This window comes from Canis lupus, chromosome 1 (assembly GCF_003254725.2).
Source record: "Canis lupus dingo isolate Sandy chromosome 1, ASM325472v2, whole genome shotgun sequence".
Classification (NCBI taxonomy): domain Eukaryota; kingdom Metazoa; phylum Chordata; class Mammalia; order Carnivora; family Canidae; genus Canis; species Canis lupus.
In genome coordinates, this window is record NC_064243.1 from 88,698,534 (window position 1) to 88,712,330 (window position 13,797).

General features: G+C 41.2%; 2 protein-coding genes across 5 annotated transcripts in view; both read right to left on the reverse strand.

Annotated features, from left to right (window-relative positions):
- The window catches only part of PIP5K1B (phosphatidylinositol-4-phosphate 5-kinase type 1 beta), a 300,641-nt gene that overhangs the window by 208,601 nt on the left and 78,243 nt on the right, over positions 1-13,797 (reverse strand). The window lies entirely within an intron of this gene.
- PABIR1 (PP2A Aalpha (PPP2R1A) and B55A (PPP2R2A) interacting phosphatase regulator 1) lies at positions 8,239-13,763 on the reverse strand. The gene has a single exon (XM_025423378.3). The coding sequence runs from the start codon at positions 13,616-13,618 to the stop codon at positions 12,755-12,757; it is 864 nt and encodes a 287-aa protein (XP_025279163.1). The 5' UTR covers positions 13,619-13,763; the 3' UTR covers positions 8,239-12,754.

Genomic DNA, 13,797 nt, shown 5'->3' on the forward strand with positions numbered 1-13,797 from the left:
TAACTATACAGAATTTGACTGACTGTGTGAAAATCAAAGCAGCTTTCTGTATTCTGGGCTGTGAAATGTCAAGAAGAGGAAGAAACTCAGCAATTTTCATGAGTGTTAGGAAAACTAAAAGGAAAACTTACTGACTTCCTATACCATAAAATTTGTAACATCACTTCCGTAGACTGTGCACTGTAAGAGTCTGAGTCTAGAAGGTTTCCTAAAACCTAACGCACCCACTGATGGGCAGCAACGAAATACACTATGACATGCAGAACATATTTCCATGAGCATGCATCCCCCTACCCCGACCACCATTTCCCAAACACCAACTATCGTCAGTAATAAACACTGAGTTTTCCATAGTTAAAAATTGGTATTAGGAAAGCTACATAAGTCAGTATCCCCTTCTTCCAGGAAATGTGCCATAGAGACAGGTGCTTAGTTCATATATTACACATATTTTTCAGATTCCCGTTTATTTAGGTCACCAGTTTCCTGGTCAGTAATTTTGCATGCCTTGTCCCCTCTAATTTTTACTATTTTTGAGGTAGGAGTTATACCCATTTAACAAGTGAAAAGGCCAAGACACTCAAAGATTAAGACATTGGCCTAAAATCACAGAACTGGGAAGTGGAAAGGCTAGGTCTGAAATGCAGTTTTTACCAGTCTGTGGAGGCTGTGCTTTTTAACCATTATGGTAACACTACCTCCCCAGCCCACCCCTAAACACACACCATCAACAACAAAATAAGGGCTAAAGGCAGTAGGCAGTACAGTGATGCAGAGGAAACCCACACTACCTAGAGCCAGGAGAAGCAGAGGAGGCTCCATGGAATGAGCAGGACTTGATTGGAGTCTTGGAAGACAGAAATGCAGTATCAGGAGAGAGCGGATCCCAGAGCAGGCAACGTTCTCTCCTGGGTACAGATCTGGCTTAGATGTCCGAGTCCTCTTCTAGAAAGGATTGGGACAGGCTGCCCAACCCACAAGAATGAGCTTGACAATATTTTATAATTAGAATGAAATTTGAGCAATTCAACGCAAAGAAGGCATTCTTTCTTCCTTATCATTACTGGTGCCCTCCTCTCCCACCGTTCGACAATAATTTTGAAAAGGAATACGAAAAAAATAATCGGTCCCTAAATAAAACTCTAAGAGGACAATGAACTACTTAAAAAAAAATTCACAGCACTCACTGAAGAGGAAAATGTCTCTGGGTTAAGAAACTGGGCCAAACGTACAGAAGTAATTGTGTCACGGGTGTGGAACTAAATTTCAATTTATAAGTGGAAAAAAGCCATCAAAAATAGATGACAAGGGAATAAAATGAATCAGACGAATTCATGAAGAAGTGAATCAGTAAGCCTTTAGCTTTTATAGTTTACTCATGTTTGGAGTAAAAACATTTACTTATAGATTTTTCCCCTCACAATAATGCAAACAAACAAAAAATCAAAAAGGAAAGAACATTTTATTTTGTCCTGTTTTTCTTGCCCAGACTATAATCACATATATGTAAAAAGATGTTTCTTGGGAAATGCTTATAAACAATTGATCAGTAGGGACGATGACCCTACCTGGGTTCTTCTGTATTCTCAATGATCTGAAATAACTCACTTTCTTCAGCCAGGGGGTGGACTCCACTCGGGGGCCTGTGCCACTCTGATAGGGTTTCCAGCCCAGCGCTCCACAACAAGGACTCTCACCAAGGTGGCCTGTAACACCTGTGTTACTAAGTCAGCGCTCAGTGATCTGTCCTCATTTTACTAGTCAGATCAGGTGCGACTGACACACCTGGTCACTCCGTCTCCTTCCACACAGTCTCTGGGCCACCATATTCTCTTGGTTTTCCTACCTCGTTGGCTGCCCCCTCTCGGTGTCCTCTTACTGTGACAGAGTGCCCCACGGTTCAGTTCTTATCCTATTCTTGACACTCATTCATGTGACCCTTAGTGATTTCAAGTGTTCTCCTGATTCTACAAACCATCCAGTTATTGGTAGATGATTCTCAAGAATGTATTTCCAGTCCAGTCCCTCTCCTGAACTCCAGACTCATAACTAACTGCTCACTTGACATCTCCACTTGAATGTCTAATTAGGATCGTTTACTTAAACATCTAAAACTGAGCTACTAGTGCCTCTAACTCCACAAGCCAAAAACAAAAATCTGACCACACTCATAAATTTCTGCATCTCGGGTGATGGTGGCTCCACTGTGCCAGTTGCTCAGATCCCCAGACCTTGCAATTATCCATTTCTCTCTCTCATGGCCATCTTAAATCTGTTGGCTCTACCTTCAAAATATAGAATATAACCACTTCTTTCCACCTCCACTACTACCACTTGCACCCAAACCACCACCATCTCTTACTTGGATTGCAGGTGGTGGCCCCCTTGCTTCTATACCTGCCCCTTAAAATCTACTATCATCTTTGAAAAAGTCGTCCAACCATCCAACCAACCATCCATCCCTCCCATCTATTTATTAAGACTTTATTTATTTATTTATTTGAGATGGAGAGAGAGAAGGAGGAACAGAGGGAGAAGCAGGCTCCCCACTGAAGAGGGAGCCCAACACAGGACCTGATTCTCAGGATCCTGGGATCATGACCTGAGCTGAAGGCAGACACTCAACCAAATGAGCCACTCAGGTGCCTCAAGAGTGTTCCTTTTAAAACTTATAATGATATGCCACTTCTAGGCTCAAAGCATTGCAATGGCTCTCCATCTCTCATAATCAAAGCCAATATCCTTCCATGGTACACAAGACCCTATGATATCTACACTTGCAACAATCCCTCCTCTGCCCACCTCTCTCAGCCCCTCTGACTACCTTACCCTTCAGTAATTCTGCTCCAGCCACTCTGACCTCCTCATTTCTCCTCACTCTACATGTTATGTAATTATTTATTATATATGTGGTCATCCTTCCTAGTACTGTTAGAATGTAAGCACAACGTGTGCTCTACAAGGGCGTGAGTCTTTGTCTACTGATGTGCCTTAAGAGACTAGCCAGTATGAAGTGCATATAATAGATGCTCAAGTCAAAATTGCTCAAAAAGTGAATTTCTAGTCTCTTTGCACGCTCAGTCACATGACTGGATTCCTTTCTCTTAAAAATAGCCTGTGCCAATTTTTCACCCATTTATCCATTACTCATCTATTCCATGTAAACTCTAGCAATTAGAATGTGCTCTGCACAGATATTAGGGGCAGGAGTAAAAGGCTGAGCCTTTGCTTAAGCACATGGCAAAGAGACAAGAAACCATACAAATATCAGCTGGTAACACACTTAATAGAAGGAAGCACTGGGTTTTAACAGGATCAGAGGAAAGTCATCTAACTGGCTAGGGCTGGAGAGGCAGGGGCCATCAAGAAAGGCTTTCCAGAACATGTACCTCTTGGGTTAAGTTTTGAAGGAGTTAATGAAAGAAGGCTGGTAGAGACTGTAGAAAAAGGAGAGGTGAAGAGCCATTCTCAGTAGAGGACACAGCTTATCAAAACACAGCATATGGGAGCATGAAGCCCTGAGGAACCTCAGGTAGCTCATTAGAGTCCTAGAATTCCCAGGACATGTGGAGGGGGAAAAATCTGGTAGGAAGTAGTGTGGTAAAATGGAGCCCTAACAAAGACCCTACAGATAGGTTTAGAATTTTAATTCAGAGTTAGAAACTTAGCATAAATTGGTACGGTAAAGAACTCCAAGACTTCTAATGCTTGACCCCAAGTAACCTGACAAGGATAATTATTATCATTTACTATCTTTTCAGAAGACTCAAAAGAAGAGAACATTAAAAGAAAGATGCTCAAAGAAATTCATAAACATATCTTGATTTAACTCCAAGTCCCAAAAGAACTGGAAGAAAGAGTACACAAAGGTCCACGAAGAAATGAGCATCAATGTCACGGTTTAGTCAACAAGGAGCTACCAAGAGTCCAAGAGAAGTCTCCCACACCAAAAGAAATACCCAATTTCTCACTTGCCATTCCCTCCTCAACATCTCATATTTTTCCTTTCAGAAGATACCAACACTCACTAGCTACCGGTCTCTCCAGAGCTCCGGTAATCCTCCTGGCATTGCAAGAGTAAAATTGTTCTTTCTCTTTCAATTAAGGGGGAGGGACTGCCTGAATCACAGGAATGGTTACTTCAACCAACCACTTGACTTTCCAAGGGGACAAAAGATCTTTCTCAATTGTCTTCTTTCACAACATGCCTTGCTAGCCAAGCCCTAGATGTTAGTTTGGCTCGGAAGACCACTGTAGGCAATTGGAAAAAAACCAGAACTACCCCTGGCATGGATACAGAACTGAACTTCCATGGGACAATAAAAGCAACAGGCTTTCTGTTTTCCAGTTGCAGTCATACTGCCTTAGAACCTGTTACTGATTTTCACATCTCCCTACATACTTATTCTAGAAGTTCAAAAAAGAGAAGTAGCTTTCAGGCACAAAGAGATCCTAGACACAAACCCATTTCTCTTTTAGGGTAGCACTTGGAATCAGGAGAAAAGGAGAGGAAATCTAGAATGGGAAGAAAGCTCAATTATGACTCCAAGTACACAGATCAAGGCTCATAAAGTAGGTCAGGCGTGTGCGCACGTGAATGTGTGTACGTTTGTGTACCTCAGATTGCATGTGCATGACACTTGAGTATTTGATGTTATCTCTAACCTCTCTCTGTTATAAAATCATTTTCACAAGCTACACAACTAAAAGTCACCTTTGAAGTGATTTTTAAATACCTGCTGAACTTTGAAAATGATAACTAACCCTTTGGAACAAATTGCACCTTTTGATGGGTTTGTTTCAAAATGTCTAACGTAGGAACATGACACCATGAAACTTGAAGTCTAAGCACAAATTCTAAAATGTACTCAAAGCAAAGTTTTCCTCTTTTGGTCCTTTCATTCAACAGTGAAGTCATTTCCTAGGAGGTAAAGTTAAAAAATAATAAAGTTTCTCAGAGATTGCTCAATTGTTCTGAATTTAAATCTCTGCCCTCTGGGGAGAGTTCTTGTAGAAAAAGAAGACAAGCTTGTTATTAGGCAATAAAAGGGTTTGGATCCTTCTTTAAATCCTGCTGTTACTTTCGCTCTAAAAAAAAGATACATTTTCTCCCATTCAGTATAGGTTGCCTTGTCGGTTGATAGTCTCCTTCTGGGTGCAAAAGCTTTTTATTTTGGTATAGTCCTGATAGCTTAATTTTTGTTTTTGTTTCCCGTGCCTGAGGAGACAGAGAAAATTGTTTCTACCGCTGATGTTGAACAGATTACTGTCTATGGTCTTTTTCGGTTTGCAAATGATGTATCTGAGAAGGGGTTAATATCCAAAATATATAAAGAATTTACACAGCTCAACATCAAAATAACATATAATCTGATTTTAAAATAGGCAAGGACCTGAATAGACATTTTCCCAAAGCAGACATACAAATGGACAATAGACACATGAAAAGATGTTCAACATCCAGAATAATGGAAACCAAAATCACAATGAGGCATCACCTTAACACCTGTCAGAGTGGTTAGAATCAAAAAGGCAAGAAATAGTGTTGGCGAAGATGTGGAGAAAAAGGAACCCTCATGTAATCTTGGTGGGAATGTAAATTGGTACAATCACTGTGGAAAGCAGTATGGAGGCTCCTCAAAAATTTACAATTAGAATTATAACCCAGTAATTCCACCACTGGGTATTTACCCAAAGAAAACAAAAACACTAATTTGAAAGGATATATGCACCGCTGTTTATTGCAGTATTGTTTACAAAAACTAGATATGGAAACAACCCAAATATCCATCAATAGAAGAATGGATAAAGAAGACATGGTATGTATAATGGAATAGTACTCAGCCGCAAAAAAGAATGAGATCTTGCATCTGCAATGACATGGATGAGGGTATAATACTAAGTAAAACAAGTCAGAGAAAAATACCACATGATTTCACTCATATGTGGAATTTAAGAAACAAAACACACAAAGAAACAGAAAAAAAAAAAACAAAAAAAACAAAGCTCTTAAATACAGAGAACTGGTGGTTGCCAGAAGGGAGTGGGTGGAGTGATGAGTGAACTGGGTGATAGGGATTAAGAGTACACTTATTTTTTTTTTAAAAGATTTTATTTATCTGACAGAGAGAGCACACAAGTAGGCAGAGTAGTAGACAGAGGGAGAGGGAGACGCAGGCTCCCTGCTGAGCAGGATCCTAGGATCATGACCTGAGCTGAAGGCAGATGCTTAACCAACTGAACCACCCAGGCTCCCCAAAAGTACACTTATCTTGATGAGCACTGAGTAATGTACAGAATTGTTGAATCATACTGTACACCTGAAACTACTTTAACTCTATATTAATTATACTTCAATTAAAAAGAAAGGAAAAAATATGATACATTTTAAACTTACAGGGCTTTTTTTTGGGGGGGGGAGTCAAAATAGTCTTGCTTTTGTTTCCCTTGGAATGACAATCTAAGGGCAATCAAGGATACTGTATAACTGGAATATAACAAATCATATACATATACTTTTAAGAAAATAGTCTAAAATTTGTATTTTGGTATTTATTTCAAATAGCAAATCAGTTTGAAAATATGTAAACCACAATTTATTTCTATACCAATTTAATTTTTCCTACTACTAAAGAAAACAATTCTTCTGAGAGCTTCCTTTAATATGTCTAAAATCATCCTTTTAAATAAACATATCATTTGATTCAACATATAAGTGGCAGCAAGAGTAGGCTGGAAAATAGACTTTATTTCAAATAAGGAAAAAGTCTGTTCATAAGAAAACAACAAAAAGACCTAAATTCAAAAAGAAAAAAAAAAAAAGGAATAGAGACTTGAGAAAGTGTACTTGGTTTTCTCATGTTAAATGGAAATAATCACAGCACCTACCCCACAAAACTGTCCTGAGAATTAAATGAACTCATATGTACAAAGCACTGGAAATAGTGTCTAGGTGTTCAATTTAGTGCTGAAAAAATATTAGTGCTAATTATTACTAATTATTGTTACCGGCAATGGGTCATGTTATCAGGCCATCTTTTGCTTTCCCACTGGGGAAGGCAAGCAGTCTTGAAGGGATCAAATCTTTTAAAAATCTTGGCTATAAAGGATGATAGTCCTATTTCGCAGGGGAAAAACAGTGAAAAAACTGCTCCAGATTTCTCAAAGCCAGCAGCAAAGAGAAGGTAATTACAGAGGATCAGTGTTTCCAATCTGTGAAGGAAGAGTTATCACCTAAGAGAGAGAGGGAGATAAGGCCTGTTCTGCATTTTCCAGAGAGACAGCCTTGAATTCAACAATGGAAGTTACAGATGAACATGTCAGCTGAAAGAAAGACCCTCCAAAGTGGAAAACACTGACCTCATAAAAGGACAGGCTGCCCTGAAGGGTAGACAGCATACTGTCACTGAGCGTCAACGCAAGTTTCCATCAGCCAAGGGGGATCAAGAGAGGCTTCCTTAGCCAGTCCCCACTAGATGACAATCATGACAACCTCCCAGGTGATGACAGCTGACATTTCTGTGGAAACTGCCTGGCACTGCTGGACTTTACGTATACTGACCCACGTAATCCTCTCCACTGCTGGGCTCCACAGCATGTGCTCCTAACTACTACAATACTCTGCCTACCACCCACTTTTAGAAACTTGAGCAAATTACTTATTTAACCTCGCTCTGCCTCCACTCCCTCATTTGTAAAATGACAATAGCATTTATCTCTCAGATGATATTAAGAGTAAGTGAAATTGTTTAGTACCTAGAACGGTGCCTGACACATAACAAGTATTTTATATATAACTTTTTTTTTTTTTTAATAGAAAGGTCATTTCAACTTTTAAGACAATTTTTTACATGGATGGCAAGTTAGGGCAGGCATAAAGAACTGTGCTGGCTACAGGGAGCAATCTAATTTTTTTTTAATCATATAAGCGGAACTCAAGGCTTGCTGATTGAGGATTGATTCTCTAACAAAATCAAATTAGCCATGAAAAATATGGGCAAAACTGAAGCAGGAGTTCTGCATGAGATCCAATTCTCTGTATACTTTGTCACGGCTGATTTTTAGGCCTTGAGAAAGGGGGCCTCGTCCATCACTCACTGCTAACTTGTTACCATCCTCAAGGCCTTGGCCAGTAATTCAGCCACATTTTTAGCAGAATCTTTAATTGCTCCATACACTGGACTCAACCTAGATGTGCTTAACCAATTCTTTTTTTTTAAACTTTATTTATTTATTCATGAGAGACAGAGAGAGAAAGAGAGGCAGAGACACAGGCAGAGGGAGAAGCAGGCTCCCCACAGGGAGCCCAATGTGGAACTCGATCCCAGGACCCTGGGATCACGACCTGAGCCGAACCCAGACGCTCAACCTCTGAGCCACCCAGGTGTTCTTGGCTTGACCAATTCTTAAACCAAGGTCAATCCAAACCACTTCTTTTGTATCTGTCATCCAACTGCAACCTCGCATCCAATGTGGCCTAGTAAACCTGCCTTTTGACCTTGAGTCACTGCTTTACAATTTTCATAAGGCAACATTAACTCTTTCTTTTGCTCAAGCTTTTAAATCTACTCCCGTCCACACTCAAATATCCTAGACTACTCAATAATTGAAAAAATAAGAGTAATCAGAAACAAATCCTTTCCACTTTATATATACCTTCCTCCACACCCATCAACTCCTGCAATAGCAAATCAATTTAACATGTACTGATATCTTTGTTTGGGTCTTTTCACTCTTTCTGTTTTCAAAGAAAAATAAAATGCCTCCAGACCTCCTTTCCCAGGCTCTTTAAGATTTATTTATTCATGAGAGACACGTGGAGAGAGGCAGAGGGAGAAGCAGGCTCCACTGGGGAGCCTGATGTGGAACTTGATCCCAGGACCCCGGGCCATGACCTGAGCCAAAGGCAGACACTCAACCACTGAGCCACCCAGGTGTCCCTTGACTCTTCTATACGCTGATGCTACCCTGGAAATGTAGTTTACATCACCTTCCTTGGTTTGTTGTTCTGGCAATGATTCCCATCTTCCACCTCTCTCTTGGATCTTCAAACTTTTTGTACTCCTCTATAAATGTGGCCGTAAGAAAAAAAAATCTTAGTCCTGTTTCCCCTCATAAGCCTGGTCACTTTCCCCATCTTACTGCCAAATATTTAAGAGTTGTCTCTTCTATAGGTGTATGACCAGCTGACCTAACCTAATAAACCTGAATTACTGGAAGGCATCCTGATACAGGTTATTCTTGATTACAATCAATCTTTTAAGTACACTTAAAGGTTCTGACGTCCAGCAGTCGCAGATTTGGTGACCATTATTTTTTTTCCATTTTCATAGTGTTTATAACAGACAAAATAAAGGAAAATATACCACAGAGGTTTGTTATATAGAACAGACTGTACTTTAACTAAATGTTGATATGTGCACTGGGACTTTCAGCAGAGTTTATAGCTTATCAATACTCATATCTTACAAATGTTTTTTGAAGGATAGTTCTCACGTGACCTAAGCCCTTACAGTCTACAAAGTAATAGACTAAGTTTATGAACAATAATATGACAATGTAAATGGTCTACATAAACTCTTAGAGCCTCATCTGATTTAAAATTTACCACCTATATAGAAAAATAAGCTTATGGATGTGAAGGTTTCCCTGTACCTTCAGAGAAAATGATCTGGTAAGAGGATCTAATATGGGAGAGAAGATGATGTATTTAATGAGAAGGAAGCAAGCCAGTGAGGGTGGGGTACAGAAAACAAGAAGGAGGGGCAAGGGTCAGATCCCCCAGGGCCTCCCGGGCCAGAATTAGTATTTTGGTATACCACAAACATAACAGGAAGCAAATGAAAAGCCTTAAGCTGGGCGATGGAAGATCAGATATGCAATTTTAAGAGGATTACTTTAGCTGCTGTATGGAGAATGAATGGACAGCCTACCAGAGACAGTGTGAGAGGGAGAGATGGGAATTACGCTAGAAGTCTCGGAGGGAAATGAATGGTAGCCTGGGTTGGGGTGGCAACAGAGATGAAAACAAAGTAATAGATTCTGGAAGAGAAAATCACTAAGACTTGGAGAAGATTCGGAGGAAAGAAAAGGAAGAGAGATGTCAAGGGCGTGGTGGTTCCTGAATTTATATACATATATACATGAAAATGAGGGGTAAAACATCTTATACAGTATATCTTGAATTAACAGAAATTAGCAACAGGAAGGGAAGATGAATTTTACATAGTAAAAGGCAGACTTGCAGTTTTTACTATATAGGTATCTGCATTGTTTAAATACTTTTATAATCAGCAGGTATACATTCTTTCATAGTTAAATTAACATGCAATAAAAAAAGAAACAAAGCACTTGCCTGGCTGAAAAGGACAGGAATGGCATTTTAGGGGAAAAGAACAATCCATCCAAAGGCACAACACATGAAAGTACATGGCATATTTAAAGAATATCAAGTAGTCTAGTGTTTGCAGAGTAAGAAGGAAGGATGTGTGTCGGGGTAGGATGAGCAGAGCTGTGAAGCTGTTTTACAATATGCCCGGTTCACGAAGGACAGTATTATATGCCAGGTTACAGAAAGCATTCCCTACACCGTGAGAAATGAGGATGCACATCGAGTTTTCAAGCGGGAGGGGGGAAAATCAAGTTTATATATCAGAAAGATCACTTTAGAGGTGGGGTGAAGACCAGGCCAGAGGGGAGGTGGGAAATCACTTAGGCTGGAACCTAAGCTGAATCAGAGGCAACAGAAGCAGTGTAGCGGAGAGGTCTCAGGTTCACTTCAGTAGACAGAACTGAGTGATCACGCTGGATGTGACAGGGAAAAGGGGAAAGTCAAAAACGCTTTCTATGGTTTCTCGTTTAGAAAATCAGCGAGCACATCAATTTAGGTAACTCAAGAACAGGTTCGATGAAAAGATACTAACTTTTGTTTTGGAGATGCTGAGGTTACAGTACGTCTGGAAGCAGATCAAGGTACCCAACAGGAAGTTGGACATACTGGAGGAACAAGGTCAGGACTGGCACACATGAACTATTACCCAGAACAGAGAATTTTAAGCCTGTGGACACAATCTTACCCTCAACATAGTTTCATTGAACTCTTAAGGCAACTTTCAAAAGTTGACTAGTTCCATTTATTCTCGTAGTTGTAAAAAAAAATTCCACATAATTGTTAAAGTCTCTGTAGGCAGTTACTTAAAGAAAGCCGGAGCTTTTTGTCTTGGTCTCTTTTATTTCTTCCCCTTTTTTTGTCTGCCATTCTTTCTACCTATCTAGTAAAGGAAGATATAGGAAGGTATAATATAAAAACATTTGTTATTAAATATTTTCATATTTTGTCTTAGTTGTAAAAGGCAAAGAAAAGAACATTTCACAATTCTACCTTTAACAAAATCTAAGTTAAATAACGATTTACCTATGTGACTCTCCACTGATTTTTTTTTTTCTCTTGCAAGTCACTGACCCTTAATCAACTGGCATCCCCAAGGCAGTCAAATCCAGCTGTGGCTTTAACTACACAGGTTCCTGCAACAATTCCACAGTTCTGTTGTTGCTCACTGTCGGAAATCCAAGTCACACTGTACCTCTGTCTAACCGATGATGCCCTAGTTTGGTGGGAGGTGGAGAGGAAGGACCTGTTGGCAAGGAAACAGCCGCTTCCTTCCTGAGCCAGGGAAAACCAGGAAGGTAACAGATGGGCAGAGCAGAAAAGCAGCCAAAAGTTGCTCTGGCTCCTTGTTGGCAGGGATTTTCACTGAGGCACAATTGGATATTTTAAAGCATATCAATGATTGAGAGATTTTTATCTGCCTGGGTGCTCTGGTGAAGTTCAACAGGGCTTCCCACATTCTCTACATCTGAGAAACTTTTAAGTTTGCAGTGGTACAAAGGACCTGGTCTCAGCCTATGTACAGTGGGCTAAGACTGCAAGGCACTGTCCCATGTCCCTTCAGGATTATACCCAAGAAAATGCACTTTCTGGTCTAGAAAAAATTTTTAAACTTTTCTGTAGTTATATTGGCATGACTTATTAGAATTACTATTAAAACTTCATTAGAAAATGCGTTTGTTTACTTTTATATAGTTAATTTAAAAAGACTTGTTGCAAACTTTTATATTTTGTTTTTATCATTCCCCCCTCGCAGCCACTTGTGTACCCAGAAAATTAAATATCCGAGGATTCCTGGGTAAAATAGACAACCACTGGATCACTATGTTATAACTAACATATTTTTAAAAACCGCTGTAAGTAACTAGGTTATCCTCCATCAAATAGAAATTAGCGACCACTGGAAAAATAACATCAAAAATTAGTGTGGGCATGAAATATGGAATTTTAAAACATCAGTTTACTATACTGATTAATTCAACATTTATATTTGCATCAGAACTTAATAATCCCATAAATAAATAGAGCTCTCGATTATTTTAAAAAATCAAGGGATAACATATGTATTTAAACATATTAGCAGCATAAAGACGTATGCTTCAACACACTTATTGGAAAACGTCTGAAAATATCACTACACTGAATTCAAGGGCACCCGCAGGAACCTGACATAAAAGTTCTCTAGAGTAACAACATCTCAGGAAATTCCAAAAAAAAAAAAAAAAAAAAGGAAAGGGTCGAATAGGAAATAGCCTCAAATTAATTGACAAAGTTCAGTGCTTGCTCCAACTTGATTTTTCTCTCCATTGCAAAAAAAAACAAAAAAACAAAAACAGAAAACAACGAGTCTCGGGATGGGAGGGTGAATCACTTAGATGAAAGTTCATCTACTGGAATAAATGGAGAGGCCGCTTGGGCAGGCGACACAGGAGAGTCGGTGGTAGTGCTGACTTTCGCTGGTGAGTTACAAGAAGATCCGGCGCTGCTGCTGTTTCCGTCAAGGGTATCAGACGATACGCACACGCCAGGATCTGACAGCTGTGCAACGTCAGAAGAAAGCATGTTGGTGATGCCCTGGAAAAATCTCTTTGGCTGATACTCAGTTTCCATTTCACATTTTCTTTTCAGTGGTCCAAGAACACTTGGTCTAATGCAATTGATGGGACTCTGGCTTCTCCGGGTAGTAAACCGAGTCGTTGGGCTGGGAATAGGGCTCGGAGGCAATCCATTGCTACTCACAAAACTTTGCAAGGATGGTGAAAAGCACTGCTTCCCGATCCCCCGGGTGGGTGACGGCGCTGGTGACACCGGAATGAAATCGATGCGCTTCGGGGAGGCGGACTTCTCCGCGTCGTTGTCACTCAGGCTGAAACTTTCCTCCCAGGAGTGGCTTATCTGCATGGCGTTCTGCACCTCGCGCTCGTGGACGGTCTCTCGGTTGATGAGGTCCATGCCCTCCTCCTGCTTGATCTGGTGCAAGCGGCTGCTGTGCATGCGGACCGGGGAGGCCGGCAGCAGCAGGCCGTGGCGGTTCGGGAACGTCGTGCTGTTCCGCCGGGCGCTCGGCGCCTCGGCCTGGAACACCGGCGAAGTGTCACTGAGGCCGTGGATCAGGGGGGCGCTGTTAGACCTCCGGAGGCCCCCGCCCGCGCCGCTGCCGCCGCCCTCCGCCGGGCTCCCGCCAGCACCCGGAGGCAACTCCAGGTCTAGCTCCATCTTCTCCTGAGCCATGTCGGGGGCAGGGAGGCGGGGGCGGCGCTCAGAGACCTGGGATTCCCATTCCCCGCGGTCCAGGGCCAGGGCTGGGGCCACCGCCGCCGCCGCCGCCGCCGCCGCCGCCAATCTGTCAGCGGGCTCGTCCTCTTGCGCATGCGTGCCCCTCCGCGCAGGCGCCCTGAGATTTCTCTCCG

Bases quoted from the DNA above. Each gene is read 5' to 3' on its own strand.
- PABIR1 (XM_025423378.3), bottom strand. From the start codon at position 13,618: ATGGCTCAGGAGAAGATGGAGCTAGACCTGGAGTTGCCTCCGGGTGCT.